The 17,527-nt window shown below is 42.8% G+C and overlaps 1 protein-coding gene across 7 annotated transcripts in view; it reads left to right on the forward strand.

Annotated features, from left to right (window-relative positions):
* The first annotated feature begins 1,526 nt into the window (after positions 1-1,526).
* The window catches only part of TOX2 (TOX high mobility group box family member 2), a 289,944-nt gene continuing 273,943 nt past the window's right edge, over positions 1,527-17,527 (forward strand). For 2 of the 7 annotated variants that reach the window (XM_048496198.1, XM_048496200.1), the window contains exon 1: positions 1,946-2,297. In XM_048496198.1, the coding sequence (XP_048352155.1) occupies positions 2,196-2,297 (102 nt within the window). In that variant the 5' untranslated portion in view covers positions 1,946-2,195. Of the gene's footprint in view, positions 1,572-1,945; positions 2,298-2,887; positions 3,123-17,527 lie in introns of those variants that run through there. The other 5 variants (XM_048496203.1, XM_048496199.1, XM_048496202.1 and 2 more) reach the window with 4 other exon arrangements.

Raw genomic sequence — 17,527 nt, forward strand, 5'->3', positions numbered from 1 at the left:
GAAGCGTCTTCAACTTGGCCGATGCGGGCAGCATACCGCCCGGCTGCTATCTCCTTCTATAGCCCACTCCGCGGTGTCCCTGCGTCATGCGCCTGCTGGGCGTTGGCCCGCCCACGCTGTCCTCCGACCTCCAGAGTCGGAGGGCAGCGACATCGGCGAACTCGCGGCTATAACAGGCGGCTGGCCAGTTACCGTGGTCAGGCAGAAGCGATCCATCTTGGGAGCAGCCTGCGCTCGGCCTCCGCTTCGCCCGTTCGCATGCTTGCATGCGAACAGGCTTCATACCGCTGCCAGAACTCTTGGCGGCATGGAAATTTTAACCGTCGCGGAAAGCTTGACCTTAGTTTTTGCTATAGGTTTATGTTTCATTGCTAGGAACATTATAATCAGGGAACAACAAGCACGTGCAACTCAATGGTGGTGGTCAAATTACTTTTTGTTTCGCTTTTGATCAGGCACTTCCATTCTTAATGCATAGTAACTATTTTTCACACGTAAAAACAGAATAGCTGTCTGAAATGGGGGGAGGTGTAGCAGGTGCTATCTACTATTTATTGGGAAGTTACCTTCTTCTGGGGAAGAATAAAATCTGGAATAAGGTTTTCTTCAGAAATCTATATGATCTTCCCCATTCTGGCCCAAACAGTACATTTGTGATTGATCTTACATTGGAAGAAGTGTAAGTAAGAGCATACAGTTAACTGGGGCAAGCTCATGACTTCCTAGAATCCATTGTTTTGCTAACATTATACTGTGATTGAAGTGCATCCTGATCCAACCCCCAAGGTTACATTGGAAGAAAAGAATAGCTCCTGCACTAGAACACTGTACTGTGTAGAGAAGGAAACAACTCAGGATCGTAGAAATGGGAGGACCCAATTCTTCTCCAAAGGTAGCACTGGACAGCTCTCAGCTCCTTCCTTAGGATCTTGTGTTGGGAGGATGTACCTCTTTTGTGTTCAGAAACACCATTTTTGCTGTAGATGTTAGAACATGAGATCCAGCAGAAATTCAGAGTTCAGGAGAATTCAGTCCATTTCTATGTTGTAATAGTAGTAGTAGCAAGTGGGAGAACTGCATACAATTTAAATCCTGTGCCTCTGTGGAAATGTGAAAGCAGGTCCCAGTGCAGGGTGAAAGGGCAAGGGAGATTCAGGCAAGGTTTAGAGGTTGACACCCAGCAAAAAAAGTATCCTGTCCGGGCTTCTCTGTGATGCAAAGCTGAGTTAGAAAATAGGTGTGCTCTTCTTAGCTCCACGCAGCCCAAATTTCTAGAGGGGAGGGAAGTTTGTTTTGCTTCATATTCTTTTGAGAGTACATCTGATCCATAACTTTGAGGTCTAGCCCAGTTCTTTCTCAGGTGTGTAAAGGTCAGGTTGATGAAAATTTCTCAGCCCATCTTTCTTGAAGTCGGGAGGGGGGATTTCGCCTCCCTTGAGGGGTTTTGCTGTAAGCAAATCCACAATGTGAGCTCTGGCTCCTCCCCCTTGCTGGAGGAAGAACCCAGCCCTCCTGTTAAAGGTTTCTACTAGGGCCACCACCAGCTTTTCCCCAATCCCTTTTTTCCAGAGGTGAGGGGCAGCCGCAGCACCTTCTCCTACCCGTGGGTTTTTTTTCGGGGGGGGGGGGGTCCTGGGGAACAGGCAAGCAACTTTGGACCGTGTGCGGAAGGGGATCGCAAGGGAAGAAACAGAGTTCGCCTTCCCCTGGAGCTGCCCCTGGCCAAGCCCTCTCAGGGCCGGTTCGTCTTCTTTTGGGTGGGAGCGTGGGAGGTCAGGTCCCAGGCCTGAGTGTGCGCGTGCTGCCTGTGTCCTGTGCGCGCGCGAAATCACCTCCTGCCCCGTAGTAGTGGCTGCGCGCGCCGGGGAGGCTGCGGTGGGAGGCGAGGCCGGCTCAGCCCAGCCCAGGCGGGTCCCGGGCTCTCTCCCCTCCCCCTCCCTCCCTCCCTCCTCTCTCTCCGTGTCCCTCCCCCCCGCCTCGGTGCCTGGAACAATAGAGTGCGAGAGGAGCCGGCTCTGAGCTGCGCTCCCTCCCCGCCTGCCTCTCCCCGCCTCCCCTGCCCGTCCGTCCGTCCCTCCCTCCCCGAGCCAGAGGCAGAGCCGCCGCCGCCGGAGGAGCCGGTTCCATGCCCGCTGGAGCCTCCTCTTGCCGCTGCTGCTGCCGCCTCTTTCTCCTCCTCAGCGCGCACCCCCGGCATGGACGTTAGGTTTTACCCTTCCGCCCCCACCGCCGTTGGTTCCTTGCCTGGGGCCGAGCCTACTTGCTTGGGGCCCCTGGACTATTACCACTGCAACAAGGTAACGAGGTGGGGAGGGACGGGGCAAAGGGGGAGGGAGTGGAGGAGGATGCGCGACACTCCGGATCGCTTCGACCCCCCTCCCCAAAAGCGATGCCCCACACTGCAGGGAACGCTGCCTTGCCCTACTTGTCACCACTACCGTCTTGGTGCAGGGCAAGGAGTTGGCTCAATTGAACTCCCCTCCCCCGCCCGCAGGCAAGCTGCCCCTCCACTCCCGGGAAAGGCTCTGCACAAGCAGGGGCTCCCTTTTGCCCAGGCGCAGGTCGCTCAAGTCGCCCCGAAGTCCCGAGTGCCGCTTTGTGCCCGGGCAGAACAAGGAGCCGAGCGCGTTCAAACAAACCCCCCGATCAATGAGTCTGAAACTTCTCCTCCTCAGGGGAGCAAAGTGTGGAAGGGAGCACGGCAAGGCAGCGCGGCGGCGGCGGCGGCATCCTGCAGGAGGGAATTTCAAAACTCGTGCGCTGAACTGCGCTCGGGCGGCTTGCTGGGCAGTTCTTGGGAGCCAAGCCGGGGGGGGGGGGGGTTGAAGTTTGGGGTGGATGCGCGTGCGGGGGGAGGGGGGAGAGTGAGGAGCTTTGGTATTCAGTGGTGCTGTCAATCCGGACCCCAGATTAAACCTCTCAGATAAAGTAAACACCGTTATGTAGAAGTGTGTGTGTGTGTGTGTGTGTGTGTGTGGTGGGGACTTGCTTGTATGTGTGTGTTTTGTATAAAGGAGTGGAATAGTATAGGCTCGAGAGATTGCCTAGTTTGAAGTCCCCCCTTTTCTACTGGGCACTGGCTCTACTTGAAAATGTACAGGCTAGGAGAGACAGGCTTTAGGGTAAGTATTTTATTGTTGTTTATTTTGTTGTTCTCTGCCTTCTTCCAAAGAAGGAGCTGTGACATTGGATGCCCAGTGCAACCTTGCATGCAACATGCAGCCCTGCATGTTAAAACTTAATTGTGTACATGTTTTTCCCACCTTGGGGTGTGTGTGTTTTGTTTTCTCTAACTCAGGCTTTGGACTGCAGGCTCTTGTCCCTCAGTTGTCAACCATCCCTTTTCCATCCCCACAACATAATTACTTCTGTTAAATACAAAGCTTGCATGGGGGTTATGTATATTTCATAAGGTCGACAGCAGGGCATGAAAACCTCTCTAACCTAGATTTGTATATGTTCTGCAGCAAGAAAGTGCATCTATGTGTGTGTTTGTGTGAGAGAGAAATAGAAAAGGGGGCAAAATGTTAGGGAGCATTTGAGAGTATAGCCGTTTTTAAGACTGTAATCAAACCAAGAGCAGCCAGGAGTGATGATGCTTAGACTCCTCTAAGTAGCATACATTTCGGGCAGTAACATTTCAGGCAGCAACGTTTTAATGAAGGAAGAATTTTGTTGAAACTGTTGAATTTGCTGTATTTAATCAGTCTTTTATAGCTAGCTGTTTAGTCAGATTCTTAAATTGCAGAGTTTCATTTGCATGGTCTACTGATTTCATTTTATTGAGTTTTCCAAAGTAGCATGGTTTTAAATGTTGAAGTTGCCTACTTTTAGCACTATGCACCTTTATACTTTTACCACTAGTGCAGCTGTTAACAGTAATGATTGGTGTGCATAACATTATATACAAGCAGTTTAAAAGCTCTCCGAGCTGTCTAATCTAATGTGAGATTTTGTTCCCAAATGCAAGGTTTATCAAAAGTGCATTGCTTATTCCCAAAACATCTGTTGATCTGAGAACTGCATTTTTAAAAAATCTCTATTCTTTTGGGAGGAAATGTTAACATTTAATTATTATCAAAGTGTCAGTTGCTAATGCACTTATTACTTTGGATGTCTGGGAACAGATGTCCAAAGCACTCTTTGGAAGTGAGTTGTAACATCTTGCCTGGTTTTTATAATCATAGATACTCCAAAATGTTAGAAATAAGTTTATGTGGCATTTATTCATTTTGGAAGGTGATGAATGTCTGTACATAGAGATGAATGCAAGAGGTCTGCCTCAACTTCAGGGTATGGTGGAAGGTCACAGTATGATGTAGTTCTTCAGAAACTTTGTCAATAGTTAGGTCACAGGGAAAACATTCCTAAGAGGATGGATTTCAGTTGTGGTGCATAATGAATGGGAAGGCATCGGCTGTTGTTAGTCTGAAGTCGCTTGTGTTTAACTCATCCTTTTAAAATATGCCATTTGTTGTGCTGAAGGTATGAGTGACAGAGTACTGTAATAGTTCTTAATAGACATGATAAACTCGCACTAGATTGAAAAGTCTGGATGAAGGGATGCTGAAGAGCATATAAAGTACTGACCACTACCAGCAGGTGCTGCTGTTGCTACTGTTACCAAGATCTTAAAACAAGAGAAAGGAAAGAAGAGAAAATGTTAAATAAGTCCCTGACAGTCCAAATTTATATATTTTTCCTTTGCTGTCAAATGCTATTTACATAGTTAGAGTGGACCAAATGTACTTGTGGAATGAACTCTGGTGCATAAAGGATTTCAATTGCAGTTTTCTGTCAGCTGATTTTTCTTAAACCTTTTTTATCTTGTGCACAAATGCTGCTGTTACTTTCTTTTAAAAAGCAAATAAATATCTTTTTCTTAGTGGACAGATGAGCACAGATTACTGGTAATTCCGTTCCCAAAGATCTCACTGTTTTAGAAATCTAGGGAATATTCAGGAAAAAAAGATCCATAGGTAGGCAAGATTTCAGGGTAGCAATGTTTCCTTTAGTTGGATGTCATGAAAGAAACAAAAGTTTAAAGGGGATTGGAATGAGAAGAGGGAAATGCCATGGGATTTGTTTATGTTTCTTAGTGGAGATTCTAGAATAAGCAGTGTTTTGTCACAGAAGGAAAACGCTGACTTGGAGGACTATGTTGTAAGAAGGGCTGGTTATTGCTTCTCTTCATCCATAGTAGAGATCGGGATTTCTGAGGTTTCCTCAGAAGTTCAAACAAGAACAAGGACCTTTTGTAAACTTTTAAGCCCCCTGGCTGAAGTGTTTTTCTTAGACTGTGTTTCTCTTAGACTGGCTGTTTTCTGAGTGGGTGGGAAAAGTCTCAGGGGGAAAGATTGTGTGCAGTATCAAGCACTGCGTGGATAAATAGATGAAATGGAGGGCATAGCAGTAACTCTGCCAGTGCTATCCCTGAACCATTAGACATTTCTAAGACAGCCAGTCAGCTTGCTGAGGAAACACTGTTTAGCTCAAAGCATCCTGAAATGTTAATGTAATTATTTTGTGCACTTACTGAATATGATATTGTTATCATGAGATTTCCCATCTCATTTTATGTGCTACAGCAAGGCACAGTTGCTCTTTACAGCATTGAAGTACCTGTTATACATCAGCATTTCCACTTTAAAAGGACATGGCTGTTTACAAATAGGGCTTGTCTGATAACTATGTGAATACTTAGCCATATGCAATTTGCTGTGCTGTAGGGTAACATCCAGAATAATTAGTTGCGATGAGTATGTAGTCTGCTAAACCAGGAAGGAGATAATGCTGGCCTACTTTACAAGGTTCTTGGGAGGATTATTGAGACTTTTTGTTTTTATTTTGCAAGTATTTTTTTATCCTTTAATACATTTATAATCTTTGTTTCTCTTGATATGAATACATGAAGCTGCCTCATTCTGAATCGGTCCATCATTGTCAGTGTTGTCTAGTTAGACTGGCAGTGGCTCTCCAGGGTCACAGGTTAAGACATCTCACATCAACTACTCTGTGTGTGTGGCATCAAGTCACAGCTGACTTGTGGTGACCTCATAGGGGTTTTCAAGGCAAGGTATGTTCTGTGGTGGTTTGCCATTGCCTGCCTCCACATGGGCTGAAAGAATTTTGTGAGAACTGTGACTGACCCAAGGTCACCAAGCAGGCTTCATGTGGAGAAGTGGGGAATTGAACCCTGTTCTCCAGATTAGAGTCTGATGTTCTTAACCACTACACCACACTGACTCTCCATTATCTGATGCCTGATCCTTTTAACTGGAGATGCTTGGGATTGACTCTGAGACCTTTTAAATGCCAGGCAGAGGCTCTCCCCCTGAATCTTAGCCCTTGAGCCACAGGAGTTCAGAGAGGTGGGCTTGCAGTTTCCTGGAACATTTCCCGTTCATGTACTGATCATATCGAGATCTGTCTAGCATCAGCAATGTTGCCCTTCCCTCCTGGTGTTTATCATTCTCCTGACATTTTGCCCCACCCCCACCCCCAAGATTGGGCCTTGAAGTAACAGCTGCCCCAATGTCACTCCAGCATTACATCACACCCCTCTCCCAGGGAGAAGCATAGTGAACACATAAAATATTATACTCAGTTATTACTATTGAAAAGATTTCTTCACAATCTTGAAAATATCTGAAGAAGTAGCTACCCGACAAAACTGTTCTTCGTTCATACTTTGATAAACTTAAGGGAGAAGAAGAACTTGCTTTCAGTTTGCAAAGCTTCCAAGCCTGGTCACTGGGAGGTAAATTTTATTCACTGGGGACATTAGGAAAATGGATATTTACAAACCTCATTTTGTATTGGCAGTTCAATTCTATAGCTTTCTTCTTAGCAGAATTTTCTTATAGTAAAATATGCACCCTCACTTTCTTCAGACTTAATACAGTAGTGTAGAGAAAGATATGTCATAAGTAAAGTATCCTTTATTCCTGAGATGACTGGTTTTTTATGTACAAGGGTTTGATTAATTCTTGCTGAAATCCAAACGTGGGCTCATTATTTTTCAATTGGTTATTTAGGGCGGGCTTTTTGTTTGGAATCATGCATGGATGCGTTTTTCACTTTTCTTTCTATTTTTAATTGCACAAACCACAGAGAAAGTTGTTGTTTTTTGCTTTGAAGTCTAGTACATCAAGAGTTGTGATAAGATTGATGGAATTTATTTGCATCTAGTGTAAAAATGGTTAAAAAGTAGTCTTGAATGCAGAGGTTCAAAAAGTTAAAAGAATTAAGTTTCAAATAGCCTTCAACCTTCCCCTATGTCTTTAAGTAAGTTGGTAGGAAGTGAATAATACATTATACCTATGATACATTGTATTTTAAATGCTTTGGGGGCACAGTTTTAAATTCCTGATCAAGGCAAAGATTCTTTTGAATGGAAGCATCTAAAAGTATCCTTTTGTGACTGAGGAATGTAAGGTCAAGGAAGAGCAGAAGATGCATTATTGCTTGGGCTTTTTAATTTCTACAGAGAGCTTGCAGAAGTTTACAAAGATGATACTTAAAAAAAACAAAATGGGTACAGCCCTTTTGTTATTTGTTACTGTTGTTGGTTTCATAATATAAATTCTTAGTGTCTAATAAACATGATTATGCCGTAAACAAATCAGATCACAATCAGGGTTGTGGAGCGTAAAGCTGGCTGTTCCACTACGAACCTATGGCACTCCAGATGTTCATGGACTACAATTCCCATCAGCCCCTGCCAGTAATTGGCTATGCTGGCAAGGGCTGTTGGGAATTGTAGTTCATGAATATCTGGAGTGCCATAGGTTTGCCACCAAGTATGTTGCACAGAGGTCAAATCATCTTTTTCCTCCCATCCTAGCAGCAGTGCACAATGCAGTGGCCTTGCTGTGGAAATGGGCAGAACTTGAGTAGCTCTTGCCTGTGCTGGTTTTGCTTCATGGAACTGGTTACCTGGACATGGACAGTTTCTGGGCCAGGTTACACTGGAACAGTGCTCACATATGACTCAATATTTTCTTTTTGTAAGGAAATCTGTAAGGCTTGTGCTAAAAATAAGCTAAGTAGTTTACTGTAAAAAAAAAGCTGATTTAATTCTGACTACCAATCTAAAGTGGCTGGATTTCTGCAGTTCTGTTATGTAAGCCTGAAATGTGGATTGACTGTGTTCAGTATTCTGCTCCTCCTGCCTTCTGGTTCATTGAGATTTCCCCTAATTAATTCTGGAATTGGTGCATGCACAGCATTCTCTTGCCATGGCTTTTTATGTCTTCCATTCATTAGGGTTTCCCCTTCAGCTAAGCTATGCATGCAAACAGTCATGTGCAGTAAAATCGAGGCAGAGTAACTGAACATGCAGTTGCATGCACAATCACATCTAGTGTTTCTTGGCAGCTTCCATTTCATGTGATCTTTCCGTAGAGCATTTTAGTAGTGAGCCTCAAGTTCCCCATTTAAAACCTATTCTAATTGGATAAATGGTAATATAGTTCGCCAGTCTAAGCTTGTCTAGCTTGCTAATGTTTATCATATATTCTTATGTCCCTTACCATGCACTAAAACATTGCACAATTTTGGAGGTAGGTGGTAGAGGAGCATGTTATATGTATTCACAGTAACAACACACTTTCCTTGTCACCATCTGCTATACCTAATCTTTCAATTGACAGACTTCCCAATATTTACCATAGTTCCGTTTGAAGTGTGTTCCGTCTTGCTGGTGCCTGTCACAGTATACCATCACCATACATGAGTAACCATCAGAACATCACATTTTTTTGATATGGTTTGTTGGAGCGTGTAGTGATGAGCAACTGAAATGAACTGGATGAAACTTAGGATGGGTGACTAGGCAAACTTTAGCAAGTTCATCAGATGAAAGTCTGGGTAAAACAGAAGTTTCCAAGGAACATTGGTACAATTGTACTCATAATGGTGTGTTCAAAATGACAGCAATGAAGTGCTGTGTTCTAATGCACATGAGTACATGGTTTAGTGAAAGGCTGTGTGTGTGGAAAACACAGGCTTAGCAATGGGAATTGGTGACCAGAAACAAATCTATGCATGCCGAGTGACCATTACATATTCTATAAACCAGGTTCACGAGTTCCAGGGAGAAATTCAGAAGGTGGAATTTTGTAAGTGTTCCCTCAGCCAGTTTATATCCCAAAAGGGGATATCCTAGGTACATCCTCATTGAATAATGTTAACTTGTTAAAACATTTGTACATATAGGAATAATGGATATGTGCTAAACCAGTGCTCCAAACATTTCCATTATTTTAAAGCTTATAAGAATAATTCAAACTCTGAATTTTCTAGTCTCAGTTTTTAAAGTAATATATATTTTTCTGTTGTCAGAAAGGATTAAGGTGTTTGAGTTCTGGTGTATGCTGAATTGAACTAATATTTGTTGTATGTTTTCTTTCACTTTCTGACAGAACTCATCAGAAATTGGTTTTGACCTATCAGTATAAAAGAGGGTCAATGTAATGAATAAATTTTTATGGAACATTCTGTTTCCTTTTGACGTTTACGTGCACAGTAAATTGCAGTAGTAAACAGTGGCATTTTTTCTGTTGTGTTTTATTGCTTAGGCATGGAGAATAAAATATTTCCCTTGCTATTTTACTCTCTTGATCCAACTCTTGTTTTGAATATGTGTTTGTGTGTAGATATATGTATGTGTGTAGGTATATTTATATATGGATGGATAGATAGAGAGGGAGGAAGAAGAGTTTCACAAAAGTTTTTATTTACGGCCCTCATTTTGTGGTTGATTTGGAATATTGTTGTTGGGTAAAAACCTTGTAATTAAAAATCTTTACTTTCTAGAAAATGTTCGCTTGATGGACCGTCTTTATTTCCTGCACCATAGGCTTTGATGGTGCTTTCCATCTGCATAGTAGAAAGTGTTTGTAGGTCTTCTTTGCTGAAAGGTTTATACAAATCAGGGATTTATAACTAAATAGTGAGTACCCATTCAGTGAGTACCCATCTGAGGGACCGCATCTCCCCTTATTGCTTTGTCAGGTCCCTTTGCTCTTTGGAGGGATACTTGTTAAGGGTCCCCGGCCTGAAAGAGATCTGGCTGGCCTCTTCGAGGGCCAGGGCTTTTACAGCCCTGGCCCCTACCTGGTGGAACAGGCTCCCTAGGGAGATCAGGGCCCTGTGGGATTTGCAGAGCTTCCGCAAGACCTGCAAGATGGACCTGTTCTGCCAGGCATTTGGCCATCTGGGCTGAAAACAGCCCCCTGTTTCCATCCAGCCCTGTTGGTGCACGGGTAAGGGGGGGGGGGTGAGAGGAAAAGTCGCCATCTGTTTTAACGGTTCTGTTTTAATGCCATCTGTTTTAACGGTAATGTTATAATTTTAATGGTTTCATGTATTTATATGGAATTATATTTTAACTGTTGTGCACCGTCCTGAGCCCTTTGGGGGAGAGCAGTTGAAAAATCTAATAATTAAATTAATTAAACTCATCCACAAAAATGTTGTCATAGCCTTATGGATCACTATCTTCTGAAGGTGTGGTTGAGCTTGTGGCCTTTTCCTCCCTGCAGGAGCGGTGAACCACACCAGATGGTTAGCCCTTGGAAATTAATGGATTCTGTTAGTTTCCAGGTTGATCTGGGGGAGTGGGATATTCTTTCAGGTGACTCTTTGGAGGCCCTTATAGCTGCATGGAATGATGGGCTGTCTGGACTATAAACTGCATCTCTGCTTGGTGTCCCCTCCCATTTCCAGGTAGGCCACCAGCTTCATGGATTGACAGGAAACCAGGGGATATAAGGGAGAGTAGGAGACAACTGCACCACCATTGGCAGAAGACTCAGCCAGAGTGTGGCATATAGGTGGCAGTGGTGGCAACAAATAAGCTTTTTCTCCATCACCATATCATCACTCAAGTTATTCAGCTCAATAGTTTGAAGTGGCTTGTTATCACACCTAATTCCTCCTCTTTCAATAACGTTAATGTGACCCCTTGCTGGGATGTTTTTTAAGGTTCTGTGCTGATAAAATCTTTCTCATCTGTTCTGACTTGGAGGCCAGGTTGAGAGTTGATCCCCAGAAGCACCTGCTCATTCTTTCGTTATGGACTGATTCAGATTGGTCTTGCCAATAGATGAGGGGCTCTTCCTAGACATTTCAAAGCAACGGTTATAAAATCTGGGGTGTTGTGTGGTTTGCGGGCTGTATGGCCATGTTCTAGCAGCATTCTCTCCTGATGTTTCGCCTGCATCTGTGGCTGGCATCCTCAGAGGATCTGATAGTAGGAATGGAAAGCAAGTGGAGTATATATACTGTGAGGTCAAAAGGTGAGGCCATCTGAAAAGAGTAGCCTGGCATGTGAGTCACAAAGAAGTCTGCAGCATGTGAGTAACAATGAAGATAGCAAGGTCAATAGGTGAATGCATCTGAATAGAAGTATCCTGTTCTTTGTTCCCTTTTATTGCTATTGTCTATAGTTGTCCTGTGTTTCTGTGGAGCTGATTAGTCACTGTCTTGATTCTTGAGTTTTTCAACACTGGCAGCCAAATTCTGTTCATTTTCATGGTTTCTTCCTTCCTGTTGAAATTGTCCATGTGCTTGTGAATTTCAGTGGCTTCTCTGTGTAGTCTGACATAGTGGTTGTCAGAGTGGTCCAGAATTTCTGTGTTTTCAAATAATATTTTGTGTTTAGGTTGGTTTATCATGGGTTCTGCTATTGCTGACTTTTCTGGCTGAAAAACTCTAGAAACTCTAGAATCTGGCTGAAAAACTCTAGAATAAAGACAGTGACTAATCAGCTCCACACAAACACAGGACAACTATAGACAATAGCAATCAAAGGGAACAAAGAACAGGATACTTCTATTCAGATGCATTCACCTATTGACCTTGCTATCTTCACTGTTACTCACATGCTGCAGACATGCCAGGCTACTCTTTTCAGATGGCCTCACCATTTGACCTCACAGTATATATACTCCACTTGCTTTCCATTCCTACTATCAGATCCTCTGAAGATGCCAGCCACAGATGCAGGTGAAATGTCAGGAGAGAATGCTGCTAGAACATGGCCATACAGCCCGCAAAACACACAGCACCCCAGGGATTCCGGCTGTGAAAGCCTTTGGTTATAAAATCTCTTCTTAAAATATCTTCATTAAGTAAGGGTGAGATGGTAAATCTTTAGACCTTCCTGGGGCCTCTGATATAGTTGTCTGCACCATTCTTATTCATCAATTAGGATATGGAGTTGGTATTAGGGAAGCAGTTGCTCAGTAGTTTTTGTCATTTCAGACTGACTGGACATAAAAAATTGACACTGAAGGAGTAGAATCAATAGGATGGGAGTGCCACAAGGTTCTTGTTCCTCTTCAACATTTGTGCATGACCTTTTGATGAGATTGTCCAGAGCTTTGGGGTGGGTGTCATCAATATGCAGATGACACCCAGCTGTATATTTTGTTATCCAAGCCTTTGGATGCATCCATCCTGACTCTGAGCCAGTGCTTTGCAGATGTGGCCAAATGGCTGAAGCAGAACAAGCTAAAGTTGAATCCAGACAAGACAGTAGTAATGCTGGTCAGGAAGTCTGATAATTTAGATGAATTCAATTTGCTTGCAGTGGATGTATTGGAATTGGCATTTGATGAGGAGGTTAAGAACTTGTGGGTGTTCGTGGACTTTGCATCACTATTGGAAAAGTAGGTTGGTATTGTGACCAAGAATGGATTCTATCATCTCTATCTAGCTCACTAACTTTCATTTCTTAGACTCAGCTGACCTGACCACACCGAGCCATGGTTTTGTAACCTTGTGATTAGACTACTGTAAAGTACTGTATGGTCAGTCTCCCCTTGAAGACGTAGGAGGCTAAGGCTAACCAGTATTTTAGAGGTATTTAAGGAAAATAACTTACATGATTTCAGAAGGTCTTTTGGTCCATATATTGTTGGAGGGTTTGCTGGGCTGTTAAATTCTCTGTTGTCTTCTGCTGCTTGATAAGCAGTTGATGATTAATTTTTAAAATGTTTGCTGAATATTGGATATGTTTTTGTATGTGTGTAACCTGCCTTGGGACTCTTTTTGGTGGAAAAGTGGGATATAAATGTTTTAAATAAATGTGTTCCTGGCTGTGATAGATGACAACTATTATAGTGCTGCCATTAAATGTAAACAATTCTGAAGCAGCCTCTGAAAAGTCTTGACATGGGGCCTTAGAGTTGCTAACTCTGTCTGAGGCATTGGAGTACAAAATTACACAGCTTCTCAGCTCTCAAGAGCTGAAGCAACTGAGGTTGGATATGCTAAGTGCTCCATCCCCGGATGAGATGGTTTTAAAATTTGATGACATCACCAAAAAAATTAAGGATTTAATCCAACAGTCCCAACGCAAGAATGTATCCTTGCCCAATAAATCTCCACGCAGGTTGGAATTCTGCTCTAGGAGTATGGCCATAAAACACTCACTGCGGGAAATTTACAAAAACTATAAAAGCCAAAAATGGGATAGCCTGCCCACATCCTACTTTACGTTAAAAAACGCATAATTAGCATTGCAACTACTGGGACTAATCAACAAGAGGTGCAATTGATCGATTTAGCTGGAATTCCTTGATTCAATCAGTTTTGGGACAAATTCGACTCTAGAAGATTCTGGAAAATAGTCACCGTGGTGGGCTTCTAGGAGATAGCAGTATCCTTTCTTCCCTAGTATCTCAAGATCACAATGGTATGAGTTTTTTTTTTTGGAAAACAATGGGGGGAGTGCTTTTCAGAATTCTCATTCCTTTCACCCTGGTTCCCATGTTCTACCTTCTGACAACCCCTGGCCTCCCGTGGTTCCTCTCTCTGGAGATTTGGGAAACTTATAAGCCAACTTAAACGAGGAGTAAAGCTGCTGGTCCTGAATACTTCACTCTTCTTCCAGAGTTGTTTTATAGTATTTCAGGGAATGGTGGTCCCTTATATTGGCACAATTGTTTAACATGGTTAACCAAACAGGCATAATTCCCACTGTGTGGAGCTACTCAATTATCATCCCTATCTATAATGAAGGGTGACCCTAACAGTCCATCTAATTATAGACCAATCGAAGTCTTCTCGGTCTCGGGAAAACTTTACATGCCAAATACCTCCTTGGGGAAATTAACTGATTGGATTTCCAAGTTGATAAAAAATGTCATAGGGAAGGAACAATTTGGATTCCAAAGGGGTAAGTCAACCCTCGACCACTGCCTGGTGTTAAGTTGCTTCGATAACTAAATATAAGAGGAAAAAGAGGCCCCTTGTGGCGTGCAGCCTTTATCGATCTCCGGGCTGATGTTGGATTCTGTTAATGAGAGATTCTCTGGAAGAAACTCTCAAAGCAGCCAAGGTGTAGAGCCGTAAGGTTGCTTTGTAATTCAATTAAGATCCTGCACACAGAAACACCTATTGCCACGTGAGATGTAACATGCGGAGGGATTAGCAGTTAACCCCAAAAATTCAAGAAGGTTACTAAAGGGGTAAGAAACAAGGGTTGCGTATTGGCTCTACACACTCTTTAAGCTCTTTATTAATCGATCTAGCTTCCACACTAGAATTGGGAGGCCCAAGTACATAGTCCAACTCTGGACTCAACTTCCATACCACCCCTGCTTCTGTTTGCTGATGACGCATGGTTGTACTTTCCAGCTCCACGAAGGTGGGATTTTCTAAGGAGAGAGCTTTAGAGTGTTGTATAGATTACTGCACTACTCATCGATTTGCAACTTAACTTAGATAAATCCAAAATTGTGGTATTTACCCATAAATGGAAAGCCACTGTGAATTGGCGGATAGGCCACAGTAGTTTCGAGCAGGTGCAGTCATTCTTATAAATACCTAGGGCTTACCTACCACTGCCTTAGGACCTCCTGGACACTACCATAGGAATCGGGCCATCTCCGCCGCTAAATTAAGTGCCTCAGCCATTATCACAGCTTCCTCTATGGGAAAGGCCGAGGATACATCCCTGCAGCGTGCTGAGAGCATTTTAATGCCAAAGTTGAGTCAACAAAATCCTTTATGGGATCCCCCATCTGGATAGGGGCATGGAGCAGAGAGGTTGAAAGCGGGTCCAGTCGTACTTTCTGTATAAAATCCTTGGCTTGCCCCATTCTGTTCCCTATGCGGCCCCGTGCTTAGGAACAGGCCAGCATCGGCTGGAAACTCTGGCCTGGTGCCGTACGTTCAAGTTTTGGGCCAGGATTTGTTTTAATCGAGATGAACTGGACTATACATCCCAGGGACGCTTCCATCAGTCTCCACACAACCCAGTGGTGGTTAAAAATCGAAGCCAAAACTTAATGAGTTGGGCATTTCCTTGGATAATCTTGCTAATGCTAACAGAGCAGGAGGTCTATGGGGCTATCAAGAAGAGACTTTTTTGACAGAGAGTTTCAACAGATGCTAGAGGGAAGCTAATAAAACCTGTTCCCCGATCTCTCTGGGAATACCTATGGATAGACTAATTGCAGCCCAGTACCTTTATCTCTCCTGGTTGAGGCCCGGTGGCGTAGAGCAATCACCTTAGCTAGGTGTAATGCCCTGCCTTCTTCCTTTAGCCTTGGACGCCACCTTGGAATCCCACATAAAGAAAGGAAATGCCCGTGTGGCATGGGTTCTGTGGAAACAGTATCTCATATGCTGTTGGATTGTCCCTTTTATGAGATAGGTAGGAAGAAGCACATAATCCCCTTCCTGCATGGAAGTGAAGGCATTACAGATAAACAGAAGGTTATATATCTTTTAAACAGCCACAACTACGAGCTGTTGGAAGCGGTGGCTAAATTTTTAAATGGTGTTATTTTAACTCGTCAGAAATTGTAAAGTTGTAAAGGCTGTTATTATCTTGCTAAGCTAATCTTAAACAATCTATATGCCATTAAAGGTATTCGAAATCGAATCGAGTTGCTAACTCCAGGTTAGGAAATACCTGACGATTTTGGGAGTGGAGTCTGAGAAGGGTGGAATTTGGGGAGGGGGAGGCACTTCAGCAGGGTATAGTGCTGGTATAGTGTCATAGAATTCACCTTCCAGAGTGGCCATTTTCTCCACCTTGGCTTGCAACCCTACATGGACTTAAAAATAGAAAAGTGATTAAATCAGCCTGTAGCTTACCTGTCTCTTTGCTTAGCTTCTTTGCAATAATGAGGACTAGAAATATGTTTAACCATAAGAACAAAACCTGGAATTTTCAGGATTCTACTCAGTACTTTTAGGCTGTATAGTAGCACCCTTAAATCTACTTGCAGTCTACTCCTGCAGTAATGGAAAGCTGAATTATCTAAATTGCTGCTAGTAAAGTTATTCCATTTGATAATGCAGATTTTTCTATAAAAATGTTATTCTATAAAATGTTGCTGATGAGAGAACTCTTTTTCTACCTATGTATAAAAGGATTCTTTTTGGCATGGTTATAAAACAGTATGCATACATATGGTTCCTTCTAGTTCAGGGGATTTTACAGATTGATGTACTTCTGACCTATATTGGCTGTTTTCACACTATGTATTTTTATTAAACTTCATGTACTTGTCTTCTAAAGATTTTTCTATGGTGGGATCCAGATCCCATTCCTATTCAGTGTTTCTATTATGTACCAGTATTAATCTGCATAAAATGTGTGTTTAGACAATTCTTGAGTCTATAGTCAGGTTATTCTAACAGCAGATTTTATTGTGAACTCACTGGGAGGGCTAATGTGCATGGAATGAGTTTTTCCCCCCATTTACCTTTTGTATTCATCTTCTTACAAATAAAGCTCTAAATGGTTTTTTTTACTAGAGTCTGAATTATATATTTCAGCATAAATGAAGCATATAATTGTGTTTTCCTAAGAGTGCTGCATTAAAAAAATAAGTTTCTTTGCTGTTAATGGTGTTTTCCTGGAAAATTTTACCAGCGATGATCATGCTTTTGTTTCTAGCTGTTTTGGTACAAGATTTTTCCAGTGTTCTTCCTGTGATATTTTTTAATTCTTTAAGTGGGACAAAGGTGAAGTTACAATTAGAGATTTCCTATGTGGGAAATGCTTTCTGAAGATGAGGTTCAGGGTTTATGTTTCTTTGATTGCAAGATGCAACTTTAAAAATAATCACACTTTTATATTTTGGCATGAATTGCTTAACTTTCAAATGGCATGATGGATAACTTGTGTTGTTTAGGGCATAGCTATTTACTGTGCCTGATTTTGTGCCATTCTGTAGTGAGGCAATTAGAATGCCTTAAGAAATTATAGACACAATTTTGGCTGTTCCTTTGGATCCTCGTTTCTCAGTCGGTAGTTTGTATTTCACATCTGACTTTGCAAGTCTGACATCTGTATGGAATTTCGATCTCTGCCATCATATTCCTTCCCCTTCCTCTTGTGCTGCTGAGAAAGGCTGCTGTCAGCCTAATCCTGGCTGCCATTTTTAGTTTGCAAAATTTTATTTTCTAAAAATTTGCCATTACCTATCTGGAATCAATTTTATCCCCACAGCAACTATGCGAGGTAGTTTAGGTTGAGAGAAGGGGAAGAGTTTATATG

The sequence above is a fragment of the Sphaerodactylus townsendi genome, linkage group LG05 (genome assembly GCF_021028975.2).
Source record: "Sphaerodactylus townsendi isolate TG3544 linkage group LG05, MPM_Stown_v2.3, whole genome shotgun sequence".
Taxonomy (NCBI): Eukaryota; Metazoa; Chordata; class Lepidosauria; order Squamata; family Sphaerodactylidae; genus Sphaerodactylus; species Sphaerodactylus townsendi.